The sequence below is a fragment of the Gorilla gorilla genome, chromosome 1 (genome assembly GCF_029281585.2).
Source record: "Gorilla gorilla gorilla isolate KB3781 chromosome 1, NHGRI_mGorGor1-v2.1_pri, whole genome shotgun sequence".
NCBI classification, from domain to species: domain Eukaryota; kingdom Metazoa; phylum Chordata; class Mammalia; order Primates; family Hominidae; genus Gorilla; species Gorilla gorilla.
This window is the reverse complement of record NC_073224.2, coordinates 66650840-66675970: the sequence shown is the minus strand read 5'-3', so window position 1 is coordinate 66675970 and position 25131 is coordinate 66650840. Positions and strand designations below refer to the sequence as shown.

Sequence of the window (25131 nt, the reverse complement as noted above, 5' to 3'; positions counted from 1 at the left end):
AGAAAGCAAGCAAGTTGCTAAGGAAATTAAAGGTTTGTTTTCTCCATGATATGCCTTATTATCACACTGATTTTTCTGTGTGTTTGCCGAAATGTTCTGATATTTGAGAATTAGTTTATCTGAGTACTTTAATTATAATTGTGTCTCTAGTATTGGTTTCCTAAATACGAGTAATAAACATACTACTGTCGTTGTTCTGTTAACCATAAAAAACAACTGAATAGTAAGTATCCTACCTACTTGGGTTTTCCATAAAGATAATTGAAAGAGACCTTCAAATATTTCCATTAAAAAGTCTTGGTGAATTTTCCCCAGGTTCTAACAAACTATATCAAAATAGAACTCATTTCATGGAAAAAAGGAATCCCACAGCATTTCTTTTTAATAACTGTTCAGCTACAAAATTTTATTGGTATCTTTTTATGTTCCCTCTAGAGGATGTAATGCACAAAAGCATTGCCACGGAACATATAAAATTACAAATGAAATTTATTGTAAAAAGTAGAATGTCTTCTAGACTGGTGTCAGTATTTATGTCATTCATAAACCAAAACTGCAGTATAATATATTCATTGTCAGCAAGTTCATGTGTGTAAATTGCCATCCAATGTTATTGACTAATATAAGACAGATATTGAAAAGACAATTTAAATTTACTCTTCCAAACATAAACTGTTCCACAAAAGCACTGTAAAAACTCCTTCAAGATTTTGGGTTGTGCTTGGCATTTATGGTTAACTACATAATTTGGTCGTGTCATAATCCATTGTGTTTGGCAATTTGGCATTAAACGCCTGCAGAGCAGATTGGATCCTCACCACCTCACTAGTAGACAGCTTGAGTCTATGACGAAGCAAGCAAGAGAAAAGATCTAGACGACGCTGACCAGGTGGGGAGAGTTTATTTACACGGTCTCTGATCTCTAGCAGTTGCAAAAGTGCTGAATCCTGGGATCCCTGAGTATAGGGGTAGTCCAGCTGCAAAATCAGGTCCCGAATTGCTTCAGGGTCAAAGTGCATGCTGTAGCCAAACACTTGAATGTTATTGATTTTCATATAGCCCAGGTTCCGGGAAGGGTCAATAAACTCCAGAGGTTCGTAGTAAATGCTCTCATTACCATTGGGACCATTGGACTTGATGCGACTTCTCAGGTAGATGTGTACTGTCTCAAAAAATGTCTTCCATTTGTTCCCCAGAGTTAATGTCCAGTTATAACACTGCAGGGGGAGGTCCAACTTAGTCCGCTCCCAGTCTGGAAAGCTGTTTTCATTCACAGGCATAAACCAGCTCTCAGAGTGGCTGCCTCCGAAGGGATTGACGTAAACAGCCAACACTGGCTCCAAGGTGCTGTTTTTAGTTAAGCAAATCTGTAAAGAGAGACCCAAAATCATATGGACCAGACTTGACTTGTACTTATTGCTCTTCAAGGTGAGGAGCATCCGCTTACGCCAGGAGGGATCAAACCAGCTATTGAGGCGCATGTCATTGCTGATAAAAATGGCATGGACTTCTATTCGTCTGTCCGTTTTCTGCAGCAGATATTTCATCTCGAGATCTTGCAGGTCAGTTTCAAAGCCAATATAGTGATCGGTGGACTCGGCGACTTCAGGCTTGCAGAGCCCCTGGCTGAGCATGTAGCCGGTGTTGCAGGTGCCGCAGCGGGTGCGGTTGTCTGGTGCGCATGTCAGGCAAGCAGAGGCGTCTCCCACTGTGCAGGGCAGGAACGCGGTGCAGACCACCTGGTCATTCGGACACGTGCACGAGTGCGTCTCTTCTGAAAAGCTGCCTAGGAGGCCGTTCTCATTGCAGTAGAGAAAAGACTGGATGCGAGTAAGCCAGTAGGTTGAGGTTCTAGAAATACAAAACAGAACGAATCTACATAAATACAAAGATATTCTGTGTACTGCAGTAAACCGTAGCTCAGAAATCTTTGCTATCATTTCTTCAGGTCATCTCCAGCCAGTAATTTAAATGAAATAAAAGATTCATAGAGCTCATAATTAGACTATATAATACACACACACAGACTTGTGTATGTATATTCCATTTATCACGGCACAAAACAAGATTAGAGCTATACTTGATCTAAACTGCAATACATTTCTAAATATGTGATATCTTCTAAAGACATTGCATGCTATCTCATTAGTGTACATGGAAGACGATTGTAAATAAAAATGGGTCATTATTGTTTTGAAATAAGAAGAAGAAAGGTAAGTGATTTTATCATAACATATTTGTAGGAGAATTAGAGCATATAAATGGTGATTGTTCATTCATTTACTCTTAGCTTTATAGACCACTAGTGTTGCAGGAAGGATGAATAGAAAGTAAAAGAAAAATGAAAGAAAAACAAACAGCTCTAAATTGTCAATCAGTGTATTTAGATGCTGGGGTTGTCATCAACATTGAAAGAACAAGTACCCACTCAAAGAGATATTAAAACATGTTTGAGTTTATTCTTACAGGCTGCTCAAGAAAATAGTTGAAAATATCTCATTATAATCAACAAGCTCCTTCAATAAGGGGTAAGTGTGTTAGTTTAATGTGTTTGATTTGAGTCATTAACTTTTTTTTCTCTTCAGGTTAATCATGATTCCTTTTTCAAATCTCACTTTTCTGATTTTCTCGCGTTATTTAAACTATTTTGGTGTTTTAAAACCAGTAAAATAATGAGGAAACAGCAATGGCCTTGTAATAACACAATTCCTTGTTTTCAGTTTGTTGCTTTCTCATACTGCATGTATGATCATGGGAAAAGTTGCACAGCCTCTATAACACACAGTTCTCTCATATGAAAAATGGGAATAGTAATATCGTCGATGTTGAGATTTTGTGAGAAATAAATTAGGGTCAAACTCTATGCATGTACTTAGAATATTGCAAAGTGTCTGTTTCACAGTAGATACACAACAATTCCATTTTTGGTATTCTTATGCTTTTTTGGTGTTCACATTTAATACATTTTGGATTTCCTGCAAAATATATATGCTGTACTCAATCCTTTAAATATCTACTTACTGTTTTTCATAGTGCGTTTTTCTGCTTAAGATTTTGTATTACTGTGTATTTACTTATTTATATTGTTTTTCTCATTACATATAATACCCATTTGCCAAAATCTTGTATGTTTTCTTTCATAGCTACATAACCTGTGCCCAGTAGAATGCCAGGAGATAATAAGCCTTTAATATTTATTGAATATTGAATAAAATGCATGGATTAGCCAAAGGAACATTTTCTTAAGAAAGGTATTTTTAAGTGAATTTTAAACCCTAAACTGAACATTTAATACACTTGGAAAATCCTAGCTCTGAAGTAGCAGGTAGTAAAGTAATACAACACTTTATTTGACATTTGCACAATTAAAAACACGCAAAAGCCTTTCTTGTCCAGCTTCTGTAAATGCAACTGTGTCGTATATACTCAGAATAAAAGAAAAAAATAAATCAAATCTAAGCCAACCATAAAACATTTTCCTTTTAATTATTTCTTATACTGAAAATCACTGATTGAAATTTTAAACCTATTAGATTCATGGTTTGAATATGTCCCCCAAAGTTCATGTGCTGGGAACTTGATTGTTAATGCAGTGATATTGTGAGGTGGTATCTAATGGAATATGATGTGTCCTTGGAGAAATGCCCTCATGAACAGATTAATGCCCTTATCTTGGGAGTTAGTTTCTTATAATTGGGCAAGTTTGGCTCCTTTTTGCTCTCTGTCTTGCCCTCTCTTTGCCCTTCCACCATGAGATGATGCAGCAAAAAGGCCCTCACCAGATGCCAGTCTTTTGATCTTGACTTTCCAATCTCCAGAAACCTGAGCGAATACATTTCTGTTCATTATAATTACCATGTCTGTGATATTCTCTTATAGCAGCATGAAGTGGACTAAGATAATTTATTTCTGAATTTCTCCAGATACTTTTAAGATAAATTCTCTCAAAAATTCTCCCAAAAGTATGCCCAGTGTGTTGTGAAATAACAAAAATGTGAGGCTATTTGGCACTTCATAAACATTACATCAATATATGAGTGTCTCTGCTACTCTTGCTGTGGTTCCTTGTTTTCTCACCACAGAATATATGTGCAAAAAGCTTCCTATTGCTGGTTTATAAAATAGCTTGATTAATCATTTCTGTATTCAGTCTTAGAATGCAGATGTTAATACTACAGATTCATCATTTACAGTTACTGACATGTTTATGCCATTTCATTCTTTTTCTCAATCACATTCTTTCCTCCTTTATGCCTTCCTTTTTCTTTCCTCCTTTTTTCATTGCTACCTTTCTCTTTCTCTGTCCTCTCCTGTTTTTGCTTCTTTATTCAGTTCTCATTTATGTATATCTAATATAAACTACATAAAATATACGTCCTATCCAGATGAAAAATTATATTTTCTTCCCTGAAACCAAAGAATTAATTCCTTGAGCCAATTCATCTCCCACTGTAAGCTCTAATCATGTTTCCAAATCATAAGAAGAAAACAAAAAATGAAATTCATAGACCTAAGGCAAAGATAGAGCTCACAAAAGTAGGGCACTGTAGAAAGAATCATTTGGACACTTTAGAAAAGCAAGGACTTTTTTCAGCTTTCTGTCTTTTCCAATCCTTTGCATGTCTGGCAAATACATTATGGAAGGAAAGCATTTTGGCTGTTGGATTTCAGCTTCTTGGGTTTCAGCTCTCATGTATGAATACTGATAATTCAGTATACTGCCACAGCTCTGGTACCCTGGGACTAAAGAGATAGTATGTAGATTTTCTTACTTGATCCTTTGCATCCTTTTTCCTCTAGCACCTACCTTTTGACTATTTTGCTACATTCTACAAGGAGGAAATAGATTTTTCAAGAAAGAAGAAATTTAGTTACCTGTCTTTTCTTTACTCCTTGTGTAATCTTAGTGAAAAGAGCAGTCAAAAATAAAGACTAAGCAAATTGCAGAATTGTATAATGAATTTTTCACATAGTTGGTTCCCCCACCCAACAAGGTAAAATTTAGTTCCCCTTACTTTATCTTAAAACTGTAAAAGAATTTTGGAGACAAATGTCCTAACAATTCAAAATTAGTTTGTATCAAGTGTATTTCCACTTTGTTTCTTTTTATGCTTAAGTATTAACACAAATAAAAGAAGCCACATTTTATTCATGTATACACATTGGTTAGACACACTATTTACGGTCTACTTGGGCTGAGGATTGTGACCACATGGGTGGCAAGTAGGTCTTCTGTTGTTTTTTATCAAACAGGTGGCAATATTCCTGACATCTGCTTAATAATACTTCAGTAAACATTCTAAATAAAAGAAGGAAAAAAGGAAGGGAGAAAGAAGACAGAGAGAAACTAAGGAAAGGGGAGGGATAAATACATTATAGTGAAGGAACTACAGATTATGGAGGAACAGAAGAAGGAAACTAGAATGCAAACTTTAAAAAAGCAATTGACATGATAAATACCATGATTTCGACCAATTCAAGGATATAGAGAATCTTTATCTATAAGGAAGAATTTAAGTTTTGAAAATAATTCCTCAAAAATCTTTTAGGTGAAAGAATTATGAGCAGAAAAATACCTTCCGGAGTTCACTTGAAATTTAATTGGAAAAATTAATCATTAGCTAAAAGGCCATTAATGTTTATACCACTGAGAAATCATGTGGCATACTAGTTTGAAATGTTTAGACAGCTGTTTCTTCTAGTCATCTTTGTTCAACCTATAATATTTTCCATTTATTTAAGATTTGCTCTTCTCCACAGGATACACATTATACATGTGTCAAAAGAGGACTAGAGTAGGAGTGTGAATATCTGACTTTACAGCCATACTTTACCCTGTGCCCTGTGACGAGTTACTTAGCCTGTTTAACCTTCAGCAGAAGCTTTGGAATTCAAGCAAATATTTGTTCAAATTATGATTCTGCATGACTGTGGACTATCGATAGCTTTCTGAGTCCCAATGTGTTAAACTGTGATTTCACTTGCTGATCTGTTGCCAGGATGAAATGATATAACAGGTAATACCCACCTACGACAGAGTCTTACACTGGGTAAATGCTCATAATGAAACAACATGAATTAAATGTTTGACTCTACATTTTTTTTTTGTTTTAAAGAAAATCAACTTAAGATATGATTATTTCTCTCATTAAAGATGTTAGGTATGATTGGTGAACCAAGTTCCTGGGCCCCACCCCAGACATAATAATTTCTCGGAGTAGGATTCAGGAATCTCATGTTAAAATATGCAGTCCCAGAGAACTATTATGTATACACAGAGGTTGCAAGGTCCATTATGTATGTAAATCAACAACCCAAAACTGTTATTAGGGATTCCTTAAATACCAGCTAACCATCAACATGGAGGAATATGTCTACAAGAAGGTAAGGAAAAGTTGAAAGTTCTGTAGAGAAGAGGACAACAGCAGATGGCTTTTAATTTATATGCATTTTGGGGCTCCATGGCAACTATGTACAATAAAATTTATAAACTGTAGTAGAAATTTTACACATAAGAAGAATAAGCCACACACTAAAGCCTATCATAATACATCACTTCTGTTCTGGTCCAGTAATATTAACTGTTTGGTGAACATCTCTCATGTCTGGGGCCAGTCACTTTTTTTTTTTTTTTAATTTCATCTCCTTTCAGTAGTTTGTAAATGCTAATCCCATTTTAAAATTTGAATACAATTGAACCTTATCAATTTTAATGACTTAGTTACATATCTATTAAGCATTAGAATGAAGACAAACTCAGAGGAAAAAATCTAAATATTATTTTTTAAATATGTGTTGAAAGTTTTGTTTCACAGAATAAGGGAGTGAGGGAGGGGCAGATGGAAGCACTTAACAACCTCAGGAAAAACAGTCATTTATTGCCGTAGCAGGACAACATCAAAGATACAATAACTTTTATTTGTGATGTAACATTTAGGTTCTTGAGTGACAATACACTATATTGGCTTAAGACCATTTTCTTAGGAGCCAGACTGTCCACTTTGAATCCTGTTCATTTACTTCACCTGGAAAATAGGAATTAAATATAGGGTTGTGCTAAGAATTAAAACACAGTTGCAGGCAAAGCATTTGAAAGAGTGCCTGTGCACAGAATAAACAGGAAATAAATGTAAACTCTTATTCCTATTATGAATGTTATTCCTACTCTCATCTTTTAAAGAAATATTGTAGTCATTTTCTTTATTATAGCCACTTTTTTTTCTCAGAAGATGGAACATTTCGTTTTCTCTTCAACAATTTATGCACTCATGCACAGTATTACACTACATCCCTGTGTTTCACCTTTTTAAAAATAGATGCCATTTTATTAACATGATCAAGACTGTATTTAAATATACTTGTATGACTTCTTTGTGATCCTTTTGAAACCCTCAAAAATATGCAAAACAATATTGCTCCAATTCAGGACAGACATTCTAGATGTGTAACGCTTTTCACTGAAGTATTAGAACATATGTTGATAGAAAAACAATTACCTGGTCTCATGGTTAAATCTGCTCTGAGCAGTAATAATCTTATTTCAAAGGTCCCTTATTCCAACCTTCTAATCCTTTATTGCTCTCCAAATCTGTGCAATGTGGATCCAAACGTTAAAACCTAAACAATATAATTTCAGAATCTTTTTGAAGTTAAAGATTAGCACTTTCTTATGGTTAGGCTATTTTATTTCAGCCTTCATAGATTTGTTATTCTCAGACATGAATACTTTAAATACAAATTTGGAATTAGGCATCCGCAGACATTTAAGCAAGCATAAGCTGATTATTAGCTCAGTCACAGACAGATAAAACTAAATAAAATTCTGTCACTGTCTCTCCAGACTCTTGCTCTGGCCATCTCAGTTTTGGCAGCGTTGCCTAGGGCTGATGTTGACACTCCTGACACACAACAGTTTCACTCTTGGAAATACTTTTACGCTCTGAGAAAGGGAAATGTCACTTTCAAAGATCCCTCAACTTTGAGTCTCTCAAGAAAGTAAGTACACACACACACACACACACACACACTTTAATTTATTAACCTAAATTCAATTATCTACTAATAATTTTGGCTTGCAAGAAGGCAATGAATAAGTGCATGAAGCAGTTGAATGTGTAGGTTATATTTTAAAGATAATATTAGCTGATGTTAACATTCATTGAGCTTTTCTCATGTGCACAGTTATATTACAAGGATTATTTCATTGTCACAACTCTCACTACCTGATATAAGTATGCTTGTTATCCTAACATTAATAAACACACGAGTTTTAAAAAGTTTAAATAACTAGAACCTGTCCAAGATCTAGCAGCTAGTGAGTGTCAGAGCTAAAGGTATATCCCTGGTCTCTATTTCTCCAGAATCACAGTTTCTTGTCATCATGAACTGATGTAATTCAAATAATTTATTATTTAATCTGGTTAAGTGGTGTACACAGAAAAATCTACTTACTTCTCAGAGAGCTATAGAAATTTTCTGTCCACATCTATGCGGCATAATATAGTTCAAAAAATCAATAGATAAATCTCTCTTCCACTTATAATATAAAATATAAAAAGAAACACATCAACTTTTAAAGTGAGAAACATGAGGCACACAAAGATAAACACAATTACTTTTCTGGAAGTAAAAAAATTACCAAAAATAACATATATTTTAAAAATTAGCATACACATGCAATTTTCTATCAAAGATTACTGTCAATTGAAATATATTTTTCACTAAATCATATTATATATTAAAATAAAAACGTTTAAAAAGTATTATTATAGGCAAGTTCATGCTGTTAAGTGATTAGTGTGATTGAGGAATAGGGATACATGGAACTATTTTGCAAATAGGAGCCATCAGGCCTCTCCTATGTTCTTTTATAACATCCTGGTATTCACCCCCCCATAATATTCATTACACCAGGTCACTGTTATCAAACCAGCTACATAATTTGTATTCTGTGAGAGAAAACAATCATATACACACACACATATATAATGAAAATGATTTTATATATATAACATGTTTATTTCACAATTTTATTATCATAAAGTACCTAAGTCAGTTTACAGTTTTATGTTTAAATCTTTGCATTACAACCTTCAAAACCTTTATTGCTCTTAAAATCTCTGCATTATGAATTCAAATTTGAAAATCTAAACAATAAATTTTAAGGATTTTAAAAGTATAATATTGCTTTTAAAAAGTCATTTCATTTCATTCTTCATAGATCTGTTCATCTGTGACCCTAATATTTGAAACTAAATATAAATTTGTTATGAATAAATACATTAATTAACAACATAGAGAGGAAGCTAGAAAAGCAAGTGCAGACTTAAACTAGAAATGTTCTTGGTTGTAAAGGATTTTTAAAAACATATATTTATTTATTTTTTTATTATACTTTAAGTTTTAGGGTACATGTGCACAATGATTTAATACTTTTTTGTTACTACCCAGTGAGTGGTAGACATTTTAAAACCCAGACTTATTTTCATAATATCTGTTTTTCTTTAAAATATGTTTCATGACCAATTTCCCGTCAGTTTAAAGACAAATCAATACATTTTTCTTGTTGAACATTGAAAATCTGAAAACAAATGAAATTGTATAATTTAAATAATTTAATGAAATTTCAGTGTGCTTCCAAAAGTGGTACAATTTAGCATCCCTTTAAACCAAATGTTTCTGGACTCCCTACTTATTCTCTTTTTACAATCATCGTTGTTGTTCTCAGTGCTGAATATCAGCTCATTCCTTTGTGTCACAATTAAAGCAAGAATTTGGTTTCTGAAAATCTTGAATGTAGTTTTTGTAAAATAGTTTTATTAGATTTGTATTGCCAAGCTAATCTACTTAAATTGATCAATTTCTGATTGGATGACACCCTAATACCTTTCATATAAAAATATAAATTATTTTGAAGCCTTTACATTCTGACAACATCTAGTTGTCATTACTCAATAAAATATTTTCTTCAAAGCCTTTACATTCTGACAACATCTAGCTGTCATTACTCAATAACATATTTTCCACACTTACAAATCTGTCCTTGTTACCCTCCTAAATATGTCATGTACAATTTCAACTACATGCAATTTTCTTTTACAGAATCGAATGTCCTTTTTCCTCTGCTTAGCCAGTTCAAGATTTAAATTCAATTTTTCTTACCCTAAATGATCTTCCTTAACAATCTAACTTACAATGACTTACTTTTTTGGACAAGTGTGTTAATTATTATCTATATCACTTATTTGTAATTAAGCCCACTATAACAACATAGTGTTGTATAATAGATTCTTATCTTGTGATTTCAACTAAGATATACCACTCCTGATAGTATCTGTGTTTGTCTATATGTTAACTTTCCTAACTGGAGTATGATCTCCTAAGAAAGAAGAAAATGTATATTGTTACACTAGAATCCCTAGAGTCCAACAAAGTGCTTTTTCTCCCAACCCCTCCAAACAAAATTGCTAGATCAAAATTGACCTGGACTTATGTTGGCGAGAAAATGTAACAGTGAACACTCTTAAAAACTCTCTTACTGGGGAAAATCAAATAATTATGGCACTGAATTTTTTTAATGAATTTATGATCTGGAAAATAATAATCTGATTTCTGGTATTGTAAGTCATGTGACTGCTATGTCATCAAATAACAACATGGCCTTCTAGACTCTATATTATTGATTAGGAGTTTGATTGACTAAAATGTAATTTCAAAACTGGTCATCTTTAAAATGCTAATGTAGATGGAGATACTGGAGCTGAATAGTTGTCAGAAACTGGGCCATTAAAAAACAAAACAAAACAAAACAAAAAACACCAAGATAATATCACCTTCTAGGAATCCTTGATAGGTGAACTTCATCGATCAAAAATGTCACCCAAGTCACACTCGCAATGCAAGAGCTTTATATTAACATTTTCTAGTGGTTGGAATAAAATTCTGAACTCAGAATCATAACCGCATTAATAGAGATGCCACAAAATCACCAGGAAATAATAGGTTATACGGCCCTTACAAATGTTACCTTTTATGAGCATAAGCAAATCGTGTGTGTGTGTGTGTGTGTGCACATGCTGGTATAAAATTTGTACAATGGTTTAAGGAATGACAATTCATAACTTTAAAAGTCGGCTCATTTAAAATACTAATAGAAACAGTAAAATGTGGTCCTATTTCACATGACTTTGCTTTTCAGGGAGAAGAGTACATAGGTATTATCTCTTAATTGTTCTAACAATTTAATATTATGTTTGCAGAAAATAAAATCAGAATGTATAAAATGACTGTTCTAAAGACAGAAGCAATCTAGTATGCCTAACCATCTTTGGCCACATTATTTTCCAGATGAGACTACAAACAATGCTGAATTAACTTAAATTACTATCTCACATCTACATAGAAAACAAATATTTAATCCTTGGTTTTCCAGACAAAGTTACAAAATGTAGACCATCTCCCTCACCTCAGTGACAAGACTTCTCACTAACCAAAATATCATCTGATTGGAAAAAAAAAATGAGTCTCTTTGGATGATATCAGCAATGACACAAATCAAATAGGTATTCAAAATACACTGTTCTCTCTTACTTGTGGGGTAAACCACAGCAATACAAATGAGAGCCTTTTATCAGCTGGCAGGAAGATAGAAATTTGTGTTACTTGAAGAGCTTCATCTGTTCAGTTAGCAGGGAGAAAATCCGTAAGTTTTTTCCTTAGTGTTTCTAGTTCAGCCTTAATGTAATTTTTGAACAGTAAATCCACTTTGAAATCATTTGAATATCAGATATTATTGTTTTCTTTTTGTTTACAAAGTTATGTTAACTTATCTTTATTTGTGTATTCATGTATTGCTTTTATCATGTATTGTCTTTTGATATTAAAATGATTCTTTGGAGGATAAAAAGAAGCCACATCATATGTAAATAATTGCTAAAACCATGATATGAAAAGTTACATTCCCTCTCCCTCCCCCTCCCCCTCTCCCTCTCCCTCGTCTCCCCTTCCCACGGTCTCCCTCTCATGCCGAGCCAAAGCTGGACTGTGCTGCTGCCATCTCTGCTCACTGCAACCTCCCTGCCTGATTCTCCTGCCTCAGCCTGCCTAGTGCCTGCGATTGCAGGCACGCGCCACCACGCCTGACGGGTTTTCGAATTTTTTTGGTGGAGACAGGGTTTCGCTGTGTTGGCCGGGCTGGTCTCCAGCTCCTAACCGCCAGTGATCCGCCAGCCTCAGCCTCCCGAGGTGCCGGGATTGCAGACGGAGTCTCGTTAACTCAGTGCTCAGTGGCTCCCAGGCTGGAGTGCAGTGGCGTGATCTCGGGTGGCTACAACCTCCACCTCCCAGCCGCCTGCCTTGGCCCCCCAAAGTGCCGAGATTGCAGCTTCTGCCCCGCCGCCACCCCGTCTGGGAAGTGAGGAGCACCTCTTCCCGGCCGCCATCCCATCTAGGAAGTGAGGAGCATCTCTGCCTGGCCACCCACCGTCTGGGATGTGAGGAGCCCCTCTGCCTGGCTGTCCAGTCTGGAAAGTGAGGAGCGTCTCTGCCCGGCCGCCATCCCACCTGGGAAGTGAGGAGTGCCTCTTCCCGGCCGCCATCCCATCTAGGAAGTGAGGAGCGTCTCTGCCCGGCTGCCCATCGTCTGAGATGTGGGGAGCGCCTCTGCCCCGCCCACCCGTCTGGGATGTGAGGAGCCCCTCCGCCCGGCTGCCACCCCGTCTGGGAAGTGAGGAGAGTCTCCGCCCGGCAGCCACCCCGTCCGGGAGGGAGGTGGGGGTCAGCCCCCACCAGGCCAGCAGCCCCGTCCGGGAGGGAGGTGGGGAGGTCAGCCCCCCGCCCGGCCAGCCGCCCAGTCCGGGAGGTGAGGGGCGCCTCTGCCCGGCCGCTCCTACTGGGAAGTGAGGAGCCCCTCTGCCTGGCCAGCCGCCCCATCCGGGAGGGAGGTGGGGGGGTGGGGGGTCAGCCCCCCCGCCCGGCCAGCCGCCCCGTCCGGGAAGGAGGTGGGGGGCTCAGCCCCCTGCCCGGCCAGCCACCCCGTCCGGGAGGGAGGTGGAGGGGGTCAGCCCCCCGCCCGGCCAGCCGCCCCATCCGGGAGGTGAGGGGCGCCTCTGCCCGGCCACCCCTACTGGGAAGGGAGGAGCCCCTCTGCCCGGCCAGCCACCCCGTCCAGGAGGGAGGTGGGGGGGTCAGCCCCCCGCCCAGCCAGCCGCCCCGTCCGGGAGGGAGGTGGGGGGGTCAGCCCCCCACCCGGGCAGCCGCCCCGTCCGGGAGGGAGGTGGGGGGGTGGGGGGTCAGCCCCCCCGCCTGGCCAGCTGCCCCATCCGGGAAGGAGGTGGGGGGCTCAGCCCCCTGCCCGGCCAGCCGCCCCGTCCGGGAGGGAGGTGGGGGGTCAGCCCCCCGCCCGGCCAGCTGCCCTGTCCGGGAGGTGAGGGGCGCCTCTGCCCGGCCAGCCGCCCCGTCCGGGAGGGAGGTGGGGGTGTCAGCCCCCTGCCCGGCCAGCCGCCCCGTCCGGGAGGGAGGTGGGGGGGTCAGCCCCCCACCCGGCCAGCCACCCCGTCCGGGAGGGAGGTGGGGGGTCAGCCCCCCACCCGGGCAGCCGCCCCGTCCGGGAGGTGAGGGGCGCCTCTGCCCGGCCACCCCTACTGGGAAGGGAGGAGCCCCTCTGCCCGGCCAGCCGCCCCGTCCGGGAGGGAGGTGGGGGGGTCAGCCCCCCACCCGGGCAGCCGCCCCGTCCGGGAGGTGAGGGGCGCCTCTGCCCGGCCACCCCTACTGGGAAGTGAGGAGCCCCTCTGCCCGGCCAGCCGCCCCATCTGGGAGGGAGGTGGGGGGATCAGCCCCCCGCCCGGTCAGCCGCCCCGTCCGGGAGGGAGGTGGGGGGCTCAGACCCCCCCCAGCCAGCCACCCCGTCCGGGAGGGAGGTGGGGGGGTCAGCCCCCTGCCCAGCCAGCCGCCCCTTCCGGGAGGGAGGTGGGGGGGGGGTCAGCCCCCCGCCCGGCCAGCCGCCCCGTCCCGGAGGGAGGTGGGGGGTCAGCCCCCTGCCCGGCCAGCCGCCCCGTCCGGAGGTGCCTCTGCCCGGCCGCCCCTACTGGGAAGTGAGGAGCCCCTCTGCCCGGCCACCACCCCGTCTGGGAGGTGTACCCAACAGCTCATTGAGAATGGGCCATGATGACAATGGCGGTTTTGTGGAATAGAAAAGGGGGCAAGGTGGGGAAAAGATTGAGAAATCAGAAGGTTGCTGTGTCTGTGTAGAAAGAAGTAGACATGGAGACTTTTCATTTTGTTCTGTACTAAGAAAAATTCTTCTGCCTTGGGATCCTGTTGATCTATGACCTTACCCCCAGCCCTGTGCTCTCTGAAACATGTGCTGTGTCCACTCATGGTTAAATGGATTAAGGTCGGTGCAAGATGTGCTTTGTTAAACAGATGCTTCAAGGCAGCATGCTCGTTAAGAGTCATCACCACTCCCTAATCTCAAGTACCCAGGGATACAAAGACTCTGCCTAGGAAAACCAGAGACCTTTGTTCACTTGTTTGTCTGCTGACCTTCCCTCCACTACTGTCCTATGACTGTGCCAAATCCCCCTCTGCGAGAAACACCCAAGAATGATCAATAAAAAATAAATAAATAAATAAATAAAAATAAAAAACAAACAAACAAAAAAAGAATCAAAATTACAGGAAAAAAAAGTTACATTTTTTCATATATTTGCATATGATATGTAGATTAAATACCTGTTCAAACAAAAATAGTTTGACCTTACAAAATCATATATAATTATCAAGCCAAGGATTAACAAAAGTCATTCTGGACATAGTTTACCAGATCCTCAGTATGTACTTACTAGAGGTCTGAGTCACAATCTCTCCAGTATTCAGAGCCATCAACCTATTGACACATTCCTCATATACACCATAAAGTAATAATCATAAGTATACAATGTGATGGCTAAGTTTTGGTGTCAACTTCACTGGATTAGGGGATATGCAGACAGCTGGAAAAGCATCATTTCTGGGTATGCTTGTGAGGGTGTTTCCAGAAGAGATTACCATTTGAATCAGTGGACTGAATAAAGAAGATGTGCTCTCACCCAATGTGGGCAGACACCTTCTAGTCCAATGAGGATCTGGATGGAACAAAATGTCAGAGGAAAAGCAAACTCATTCATACTCTCTTCTGGAGTTGGCAAGCTCTTTTTTTTCCCTGCTGTTGGGCATCTGAATTTCAGTTTCTCCAGCCTTTGGACTCCAAGAATTGCATAGTCCCTCAGGTTCTCAGGCCTTCAGCCTCAGACTGAGAGTTACACTATTGGCTTCTCTGGTTCAGAGGCTTTCAGATTTGGACTGAGCCTCATGACTGGATTCTCTGGTTCTCCAGCTTGCAGGTGATCAACTGTGGGACTTTTCAGCCTCTTTAATCATGTGAGTCCATTCCTCTAATAAGTCCCCCTTCATATGTGTGTATGTATATCTGTATATATGTATTCTATTGGCTCTGTCTCTCTGGAGAACCCTGACTAATACAATAAAGAGAACTCACTATGTACATGATGGGCTATGACACATTTTTTGTATATTAATGCTTACTTAGCCTTTGCAACCAATACGTGTGGTGAATGCTATAATAGTCTCCAGTTATAAGTAGGGAGAGTAAGGTACACCGGATACCTCATAAGTTACAGGACAGTCTGTCTAGGCAAATGAAGTAGAACTCATGCTCTCAACCACTCTATTATCTATCATGTTACTAGCCCAAGAAAGGCACGTAAAATATTGTGAAAAAAATATTGAGAAAAGATATTTTTCTAGGTAATTATAATCTCACACCTTCTAAGGTAAGAGTTGTCTGAAACATTTTAGGCAGCCCAGAAAAAGTTTGGAAAAAAATGTGAGCTGCTCTACTTTCTCTGGATGAAGCAACACAAAGTAAGATGGGCATGTAACTCATACTGGCATCTTGATATCATCATGATATTTTATAGTTATATTTTATAGTTTCTCTATAGTTTAGCCAAGTACCCTCTACTAAAACACATATTTCATAGAGCCAGATGACTGTTGGAGTCCTGTAGTATAAATGGAATTCTGAAGGGACTTGAATCAGGATATCTCAGACCTTCTATTCAACCAGCCTAAAAACTAAGAAAGGGGCAACTCACCTCAGCTGATGTTTGTGGCCATTAGGAATAGATTTTTAGGTTACATCTATATTCCACGAAAAAAAAATTACAAAAACTGAATGGACACAGGATTAAAACCAAGTAGCCTTTGATTTTGGAAATTAAATTATTATTATGTAAACACTTTGAATCACAATCTATGATTCTTCTAGCACAAGATAAACCTGTCAAAAAACTATCATGAACCAGAATACACTGTTTTATTAAAACTTTAATTGGATCATGTGGTCAGGAGATTGAGATCATCCTGGCTAACATGGTGAAAACCCGTCTCTACTAAAAATACAATAAAATTAGCTGGGCATGGTGTTGGGCGCCTGTAATCCCAGCTACTCAGGAGGCTGAGGCAGGAGAATGGCGTGAACCCGGGAGGCGGAGCTTGCAGTCAGCCAAGATTGGGCCACTGCACTCCAGCCTGGAGCCTGGGCGACAGAGCAAGACTCCATCTAAAAAAAAAAAAAAAAAACAAAACAAAAAAAAACAAACCAAAAAAAAAACTTTAGAACTTTAATTGGAACAGAGGAAGGGAATTACTTTGGACCTGATGGTAATCACCTCCTTACTTAAACAGTTTACTCAAAATATTTCTTTTCTTTTTTTAATTAGCAGGTCATCTTTATACATATTGAACTGTTACGGTATCTGGTTGTGTGAGGGGCAAAGGGAATCTGAGGAGGTAAGTGAGAAACAGCAACGTGATATGTAATTATGTAATTTAAGAGTGGGTGCTTTATTTGACATTGGTGCCTATCCAATATTCACAGGTCTATTATTCTTGCTAACAGGACCTTGATTTTGTTCAACACAAGGTGCCAAAATAAAACAATTTTTCCAGTTTCCCCTAGAGTTAGAGGTAGCTATGTTACACAGTTCTGAAACAAACAGAAGTCTAATGTGGGAGAGTCTTGGATTGCTTCTTACTCCTTTAGTCAACAGACATGGCTTACTCTACTACTTTCTGCTACTCACCCTGAAAATGGACATGAGGTCTCAAGCTGCAGGAGCCATCTTGCCATTTCAAAGTCACAAACATAAGGAAACTTGAGGGGAAAGGAGGGTAAATCATAATTGGCCCTGAAATCAAGTTGAGGGACCATTGGAAGCAATTTCTTCCTATATTAGAAAGAAAAATTAAGAACCTTCTGTGAATGGAGATTGGAGGACTGGAGGAGTGTTCCAGGGCTGAAACAACTTGAATGGATTTGCATACTGAGTCTCAAAAAAGTGTTTAGAGGAAAATACCTCAGAAACTAACTTGTTTTTAGCAACTCTAAAATGAAAGCCAAGCAGGCCATATAGTTGGAACTTTTGTGGAATAAATAGATAAAAGGGTGAAAATCTGAAAGAGGAAGTTGAGCCTATTGACCAAACGGACAGGTGATTTTCTTTCACCAAACAGTAAAAACATATAACTTAGTACAACAATCAAAAAAAGTAGTAACAACATGGGAGAGAATGTGGAGGTTTGAAGCATGACTGGTTATACATGAAAGCTTTTTAGTGCTTGTTGAAGATAAAACCTGGAGGCATGTAAAGAAAAGGCTTTTAAAAATTAAGTATGTGTTTTCAGCCTCAGCAATCCATATCACAGTGTTCCTGCAACAATGTCAAATTAATGTTGAGAGTATATGCTATTTGCTTGATTTATGAGGATATATTCTAATGTCAAATAATAATAGAATATTAACTGAAATGAGACTGAAATCACTGAATATTTCTATGCATTAGTATATTATGAATTCCTTGACCATGGCACCACAGGAGGCAAGTAGTATAGCCTCTATCTTTCACAATGCTATTTTGTTTTTGCACTGAAAAGCTTAGAAAAATACATTTGCAGTCTTGGATGATGAAAAACAATTTGTAAATTAATAAGTACATACTGAATTTTTAACCTAATGTGTACTTTTTCCTTTTCTAAAGAATCAAAAGTCTCCCTTTAGTGTCTTCTTAACTGTATTTGGATTCTTGTGAGGAATATTTTATTCCTCATTTTAGTTTACTCCCACATAAATCACTCCAGTAAATGATCTGAAGCTCAGCATTTCCCTAGTCCTCTAAATTGGAAGAAAACTGACACATATATCAATGCCTTAAGTTGCTTTGGTGAGAATTGTACTGAAACATTACATTCCCCAGGAAAGAACCCAGGATTAAATCAAAGCTACTTTCAATTAAGTATTCAAAGCATAGGGCTTCATATTAAAAGAAAATGATGTAGTTCTTTTTCTTCATGAAAGCATTATTGAATGGTACAAACTTTCAGCTATAAAATAAACTGTGGGGGGTGAATGTATAGTATGGATGGTGAAGGATGTTTTAATTAACTAGATTGTGATAACTGTTGATACCACACAGTGTGTATGCATATCAAATTATATTGTACACCTTGAATATGTACAAATATTACCAACTAAATATTTTAAGATAATAAAAAAGCAATAATCAATTGATTATTATTATAATCATGGTCATAGTCCCTATGTACTAATTATTCTTCTTCCACTCCTCCTCATCCTTAATTAATAATTAATTCAATTAATTATCATTCTCCCACTCCTCCTCATCCTTAATAATTAAGTCAATTGATTAATTATCATTTTCCCACTCCTCCTCATCCTCCCTCTCCCTTACCTTCTCCTGCTGCTCCTCCTTCTTCTTCCTAACCATCTTTGGAGAATTATGCAATGTCACTTCAGTTTATTATCTTTATTTAGAGAGGGCGGAGATTGTGGAACGTAAAGTTCTGAAACAACTTGTCAGTACTATTGCCGAAAAGTCAGTCCATTTAAAATACATGGACAAAGAAGAACATAATCCCAATCTTTCACGGAATTATGCTAATTAGTTAAACAAACAGCATGTGTCTCCTTTAAGGAGACATTAAGTAAGTTTCTATACATTTACCCATTTCTAAACATCTGGAATTACTGAAAAATAGAGTTGAGTCAAAATAAGTCAGAATTAAGTAGAACTATACTCTTGTTTATAAATGAGAAAGCTGAAATAACAATAGCAAATTACTCCAGTCCTCCGTCAATTAGTGGCAAAACTAAAACCAGGGAGCATATTTCTAGTATATTGCAAACATGATAGAACAATGGCTGGATTTGAGATATGAAATAGGACCTGTCCAATCCATGGTTTGGGGACTCCAAAGCTGTGTGATTTGAGGACATATTAACTTCTTTTGGAATATGTTTTTTCACTAATAACGCAAACTAGGTTTTACCAGAATATCTTTAAATTTCTTTCCAGCTTCAACAGTCTACATTCTACCTGAAGCCTCAGGAATCCTATGCGTCTTCAATAAAAATACTTAGATTATACCAGTGATATAGTTTGGATATTTGCACCCACCCAAATCTCATGTTGAAATGTTGTCCTCAGTGTTAGGGTTGGGGCCTGGGGGAAGGTGATCAGATCATGGGGGCAGAGTTCTCATGAATGGAGTGAGTTGTCATGGAATCTGGTCCTGTAGAAGTGTATGGCATCTCCTCCCCACACTTTCCTCTCTTGCTCCTGCTTTCGCCATGTGGCATGCCTGCTTCTGTTCTGCCTTCTACCACGATTGTGAGCTTCCTGAGGCCTCCCTAGAAGTAGAGCAGTTGCCAGTACTATGCTTCCTGTAAAGCCTGCAGAACCGTGAGCCAATTAAACCTCTTTTCTTTATATTTTACCCAGTCTCAGGTATTTATAATAATGCAAGAATGGCCTAATACAACCCCCAAAAAATCAGTACCTATAAATTAGATTATAGTAACTATAAAGTCTGTTAGTCAGACTTTATAGTAGTATTATCCAAAGGAAAATAACAATCTTCTGTTCTCTTCAAATATTTTAGAAATAAGTTTGCCACTGTGTGTGTGTGTGTGTGTGTGTGTGTTTGTGTGTGTGTGTGCATGTGTGTTTGCATTTATACTGGTCTCTTCTAAATACATTGTAATTATATTACACCAAAGTAGGATCATATCACGGCTCAAATCACAGTCCTTCAACCATCTCATTTAGTACACAAATGGGAATCCTTACAGTGGCCCATAAGACCCTGTATAATTAGGCCTCCCACTACTCTCTAAGCTCACCTGGATTTCTTTCCCACTTTCTCACTCCACTACATCTTCACTGGTCTCTTCACTATTTTGAATAATACACATTTGCTTCTCTATCTGAGCATTTACATTTGCTGTTTTGTATTTCTGGAACCCCATTGCTCATATATCTGTACGATTTATTCCTTAATCACTTTCAGATCTTTAAACTATTAATAATATTTTCTTAGTGAGGCTTCTCATAGCTATCCTATATAAAATATCTGGCCACTGTAGCCCTCTCGATCATCCTTCTCTGCTTTATTTTCTTGTTGCATTTATTTTTCATTTTTCTGCTTTTAAATGTGTTTCTTATTGAGAATTTTACATCTAATGATGGCAGGAATTTTTATCTCACTTATTCATGGTCATAGTTCCTATGTACTCAATAAATTATGGTAAATAATGGATGAATAAATTTACTTAGAAAATTTGTAAAATGATAGGCATAGTTAGTAGGTACAAATAAGCACTCTATTTAATTTGCCTATATTCAATTTAGAGAAGATTTTCTTAGATATACTAAAAACAATTCTCAGCAAAGTAGAAACACCTGTAGTTGAAAATTATTACCTAATTCTTCTCCTTTTTGCTCCCAACACTATACTTCAGTTTCCAAAAATCCACTCCATTCAATTTTCTCAACCACTGTGATATTTAGAATAGAAATTTGTTTTAGGGGAAATTTTTAGAATACAGCAAATGAGAAGAGCAAATCAAAATTTCAATCCTTGAAGATGTTTCTCATCTATAAATTGACAAATATTTCTACGTCCCAGGTTTTCTACAGCATCTTTAAAAATTGTGAAAAAGAAATGTCTATGCCTATACATGCTATTAGCAATACAAACTAAGCTTAAACAATTACAACAATAAAAACAGGAACATCCCGACTCTGTGCCTCACCAAGCTCAGTGGTTTTTGGGTACAGAGATATGGGGAAGTTCTGAAACTGTATTTGCTTAGGACAGATAAGAGAAGAGCAGTCAGCAATAACTGTGGGAAACCGAAGGTGACATAATTTCTTATTGCAGCTCTACCATGTGATTACATGTAGACTATGGTGGATGAAATTGATTTTCTAAACAGGTTCTACCTATCTTTCTATTTGGCTTTCTTTTTACATTCATACGAAAATGAAATTCAAAGTGTATATGTTTCTTTGAGAAAGAAAGCAAATGGATTACCTCAAAAAGTTGCCAGTCATTGGGAGAGTTATATTGTGCATATTAACTTTGCTAATTCATTCACCCTATTCCTATTTTTATTCCATATCACTTACGATAGACACATTCATCATCTCCTGTGTAGTGTAAAATCAGAGGAAAAATGATGTTGTTTCCTAAAGCTGCGTACAATACTGTCTATACTTGATATTTTTTATCCAGATAATCGTATGCTACAATAGATTCTGGCAGCCTTAAATTTCTCCTCAAAATAAATGTCATGTAATTCCTGAAAAATACTAATTGAAAGTATCTGCCTTTCACAAATGTGGTTAAAATCTACCATTAAGAGCTGAAAATTGATTGAAGTAGACAACATCTGCTTTTAGAACTAACGGCTCTAACAAATAATGTGTTATTCCGGCAAGTGGGAATACACATACTTTAGATATGCTATGACATGTCACACACAAGAAATTAGCTTTCAAAGTGGTATGTCAACATTAATTTTCATAGTTTCATAATATCTCTAATCATAACCAATGGTGTTAGACAAAAACACCTGCTGTCCTTTCTGTTATTTGTTTGTAAAATTAAATTCAAAGTAGCATAACTACTATGTAACTGGCTCTCCACCCTGGGGTAACATGTCCTCAAATGTTCTTCCAGTATCAGTGGTTGGTGTAAACATAACAATCTAAAGGGACTAAACACAATTTCAAAAGAACACATTTGCATTACTTTTCCTAATAGATTTTCTGATCCAAAATCAAGTGAGGGAAATATGAATTTTTATTTATGGAATAGTTACCTGAAGAGAAATTGAAGAAAGAATTAAAGCCACAGGAGTATTTACCTATTTGCATATGAAATATTTTTGATTTTATCATGTTCTCTTTTGCTTAATGAATTTGAGTGCCTTATGTGACTTAGAATTTCTGTATACAAAATGAATTCAATTTTTTTACATCACTGTCAAATACAGGGCTTTGGATATAGGGACATCATTTCCTTACAGTTATTCTCAACTTAAAAAGCTTATGACTTGTTTAAATCAAGTTACAGTTGGTGAAAAGAGAGTAATTGCTGCTACTTTTGCTATTTAATCTCCTCCTTCATACAAAACATAGTTGACCTTCTCAGCATAATGCCTTTGCAGAATATAGAACTAAAAGTGTAAATCCTTTTGTAATGCAATTGTTTCTTGTTAGAGAGAATGTCTCATTGTTATTTACAATAAATTAAGAAGAAGCATCTTGTTAAAGGCTTTATGGTTGTAGTATCAATCTTTCAACATTAAGTTAACTTTCCATAAGAAGCTTGTGTCAGTATAAACAGAAATGTGCACATAACAATACATAAAATTTATAAGTATTTATTAACTTCCTACTCTATAAATAATTGTTGAAAACCTGAAAAGACACAATGGCTAATATTAAGGAGCCTATATTCAATCTTCATTATTTTTAACTATTATTTTAAATCACTATTTAGTATGAAAATTTCAAACATACACAAACAGTAGAGATTCTACTTGAGGCCCCAGGTATTTTTTAGCTAGACTCAAACATTACTCAAATCTTGTTTTATATATTTTATCTACCAATTCCCATTTTTTTGTTAGGTTGGGGAAGCAGGTGTTTTAGAATGTTTTAAAGCATCTCCCAGATCTCAAGTAATTTCACCTTTAAATATTTGGTGTGCAATTCAGTATATATCCTCAAATTTTAAAAATTAAAAGGATATTAACTTACATAATCACAAATGTCATTATCACATAACAAAACCAGCTGTAATTTATTGACAAGAACTAACACCTGGGCATATTCAAATTACCCTGATAATCTAAAAATAATTTTTTAATTCTTAAAAATTAGGATTCAACAAGATTCTGCTCATTTCATCAGGTAGTTATGTCACTTAAGTCTTTTTCAGTCGTTTCTCTTTTCTCCTCATGCCATTGACTTTTTGTAGAAAGCAGATCAGTTTTATAAAATAGCTCACATTTTGGATTCGATGATGTATTCCATGTGGTATCATTTAACTTGTTCTTACCTCCTTAATTAATAACGTGCACAGCAAAAGTTGTCACCAAAGGTTTGGTTAGATCCAAATGCATTATGTTTTTGGGCAAAGGGTACAAATAAATCTCATAAATGACGCTGAATCCACTATGTTTTAGTCTTAAGTTAATATTCTGTTCCCAAATCATACACACACACACACACACAATATAAAGAACTCTGATTTCAAATAAAGCTCTGTGATTCTCTAAAAATATTTATCAAGAAATAGTCTGCATTTTAAATAGAGGTAAGAAAATATGGTAGCAGTAGTGCCTATTATAATAGAAAGTCTTTGGTTATAGTCCCAGCATAACTATAAATTAAAGATGTTCCCTTTAATTTTTACTCTTAAAATCTTTACTGTATAGATAATGATATTGACTTATTGACTGGTGCTTATACTTTAATTTTTAATAAATAAATGTTTCATAAGGACTTACTTTTACCAGAATGGCTAATAATTATCAAGTGCCTACTATGTTCCAGGTACTTTTCTAAACATCTCGCCTTTATTAACTCACGTGGAACTCACCATGAACCTAGGAGATAAGTACTAATGTCTTCATTTCACAGAAAAGTGAATCACAGCCTGGAGCAAAGTAACTTTAACATGAACACTGAAATGGCTGAGCTGGGATTTGAACGGCAATATGGTACTCTTCTGTGCTACTTAAGACTGCCTTTCCACAAAACCAGCTTCTTCTTAAAGGCATAATAAAGGTAATGGTATTTCCTTCAGGCAATTAAAACATCAATCAATTGTAAAAGATCCATATATACATGAAAGTGGTAAGCGGTACTGAGGGAAAAAGACTTTTTGTTTTTCAATAGGGAAATAGAGAAAACCTAAATTATTCATTCGTTTAGTAATTCATTCGAGGAACATTTATGGAGCTGAGAATTTTTTATTTTAGCCATAGTCATCCATTCCATTTCTCTCATCAGGCCATTTTATGTTCTTCCTGGTTTGCTCAATTGTGGGAAAAGTTATGTTCCTACGTTAATAATAACAGTTAAAATATAAACTTTTAAAGTCTGTCCAGATAAGAAGGGAAGCAAAGGATAATTACTATTTATATTTTTCCGATTATCTGATTAGCACCTAAATAAAAAGATTGCATTCAATTCTGTACTCCTATTATCAGAATTAATATAAAAACATCCATTTATTTTTCATATCATGACTTCTTGATAGTTTCCAAGTCTTTAAAACATTACATTACATGAAAGATATTTTCCATCTGTTTTATTTTTCATTTTATTTTTATTTTATTATTATTATTATTATTTTGAGATGGAGTCTCACTCTGTCTCCAGGCTGGAGTGCAGTGGCTCGATCTCAGCTCACTGCAAACTCCGCCTCCTGGGTTCAAGTTATTCTCCTGCCTCAGCCTCCTGAAAGCTGGGATTACAGGCACATGCCACCATGCCCGGCTAATTTTTCTATTTTTAGTAGAGATGGGGTTTCACCATTTTGGTCGGGGGGTCTTGAAAGTCTGACCTTGTGATCCTCCCTCTTCAGCCTCCCAAAGTGCTGGGATGAATGAATTGGAGTGCCTTATGTGAGCTACCGTGCCCAGCCCTCTTTTTACTTTTTTAATCACCTATTGTCAATAAGTTTCACTTATACTGA

General features: G+C 37.6%; 1 protein-coding gene across 6 annotated transcripts in view; it reads right to left on the bottom strand.

The window, feature by feature from the left end:
- Positions 1–471: 471 nt before the first annotated feature.
- Positions 472–25131, bottom strand: part of BRINP3 (BMP/retinoic acid inducible neural specific 3) — a 390799-nt gene continuing 366139 nt past the window's right edge. For all 6 annotated transcript variants that reach the window (XM_019028084.3, XM_055378107.2, XM_055378100.2 and 3 more), the window contains one exon: positions 472–1851. In XM_019028084.3, the coding sequence (XP_018883629.1) occupies positions 735–1851 (1117 nt within the window). In that variant the 3' untranslated portion in view covers positions 472–734. The remainder of the gene's footprint in view (positions 1852–25131) is intronic.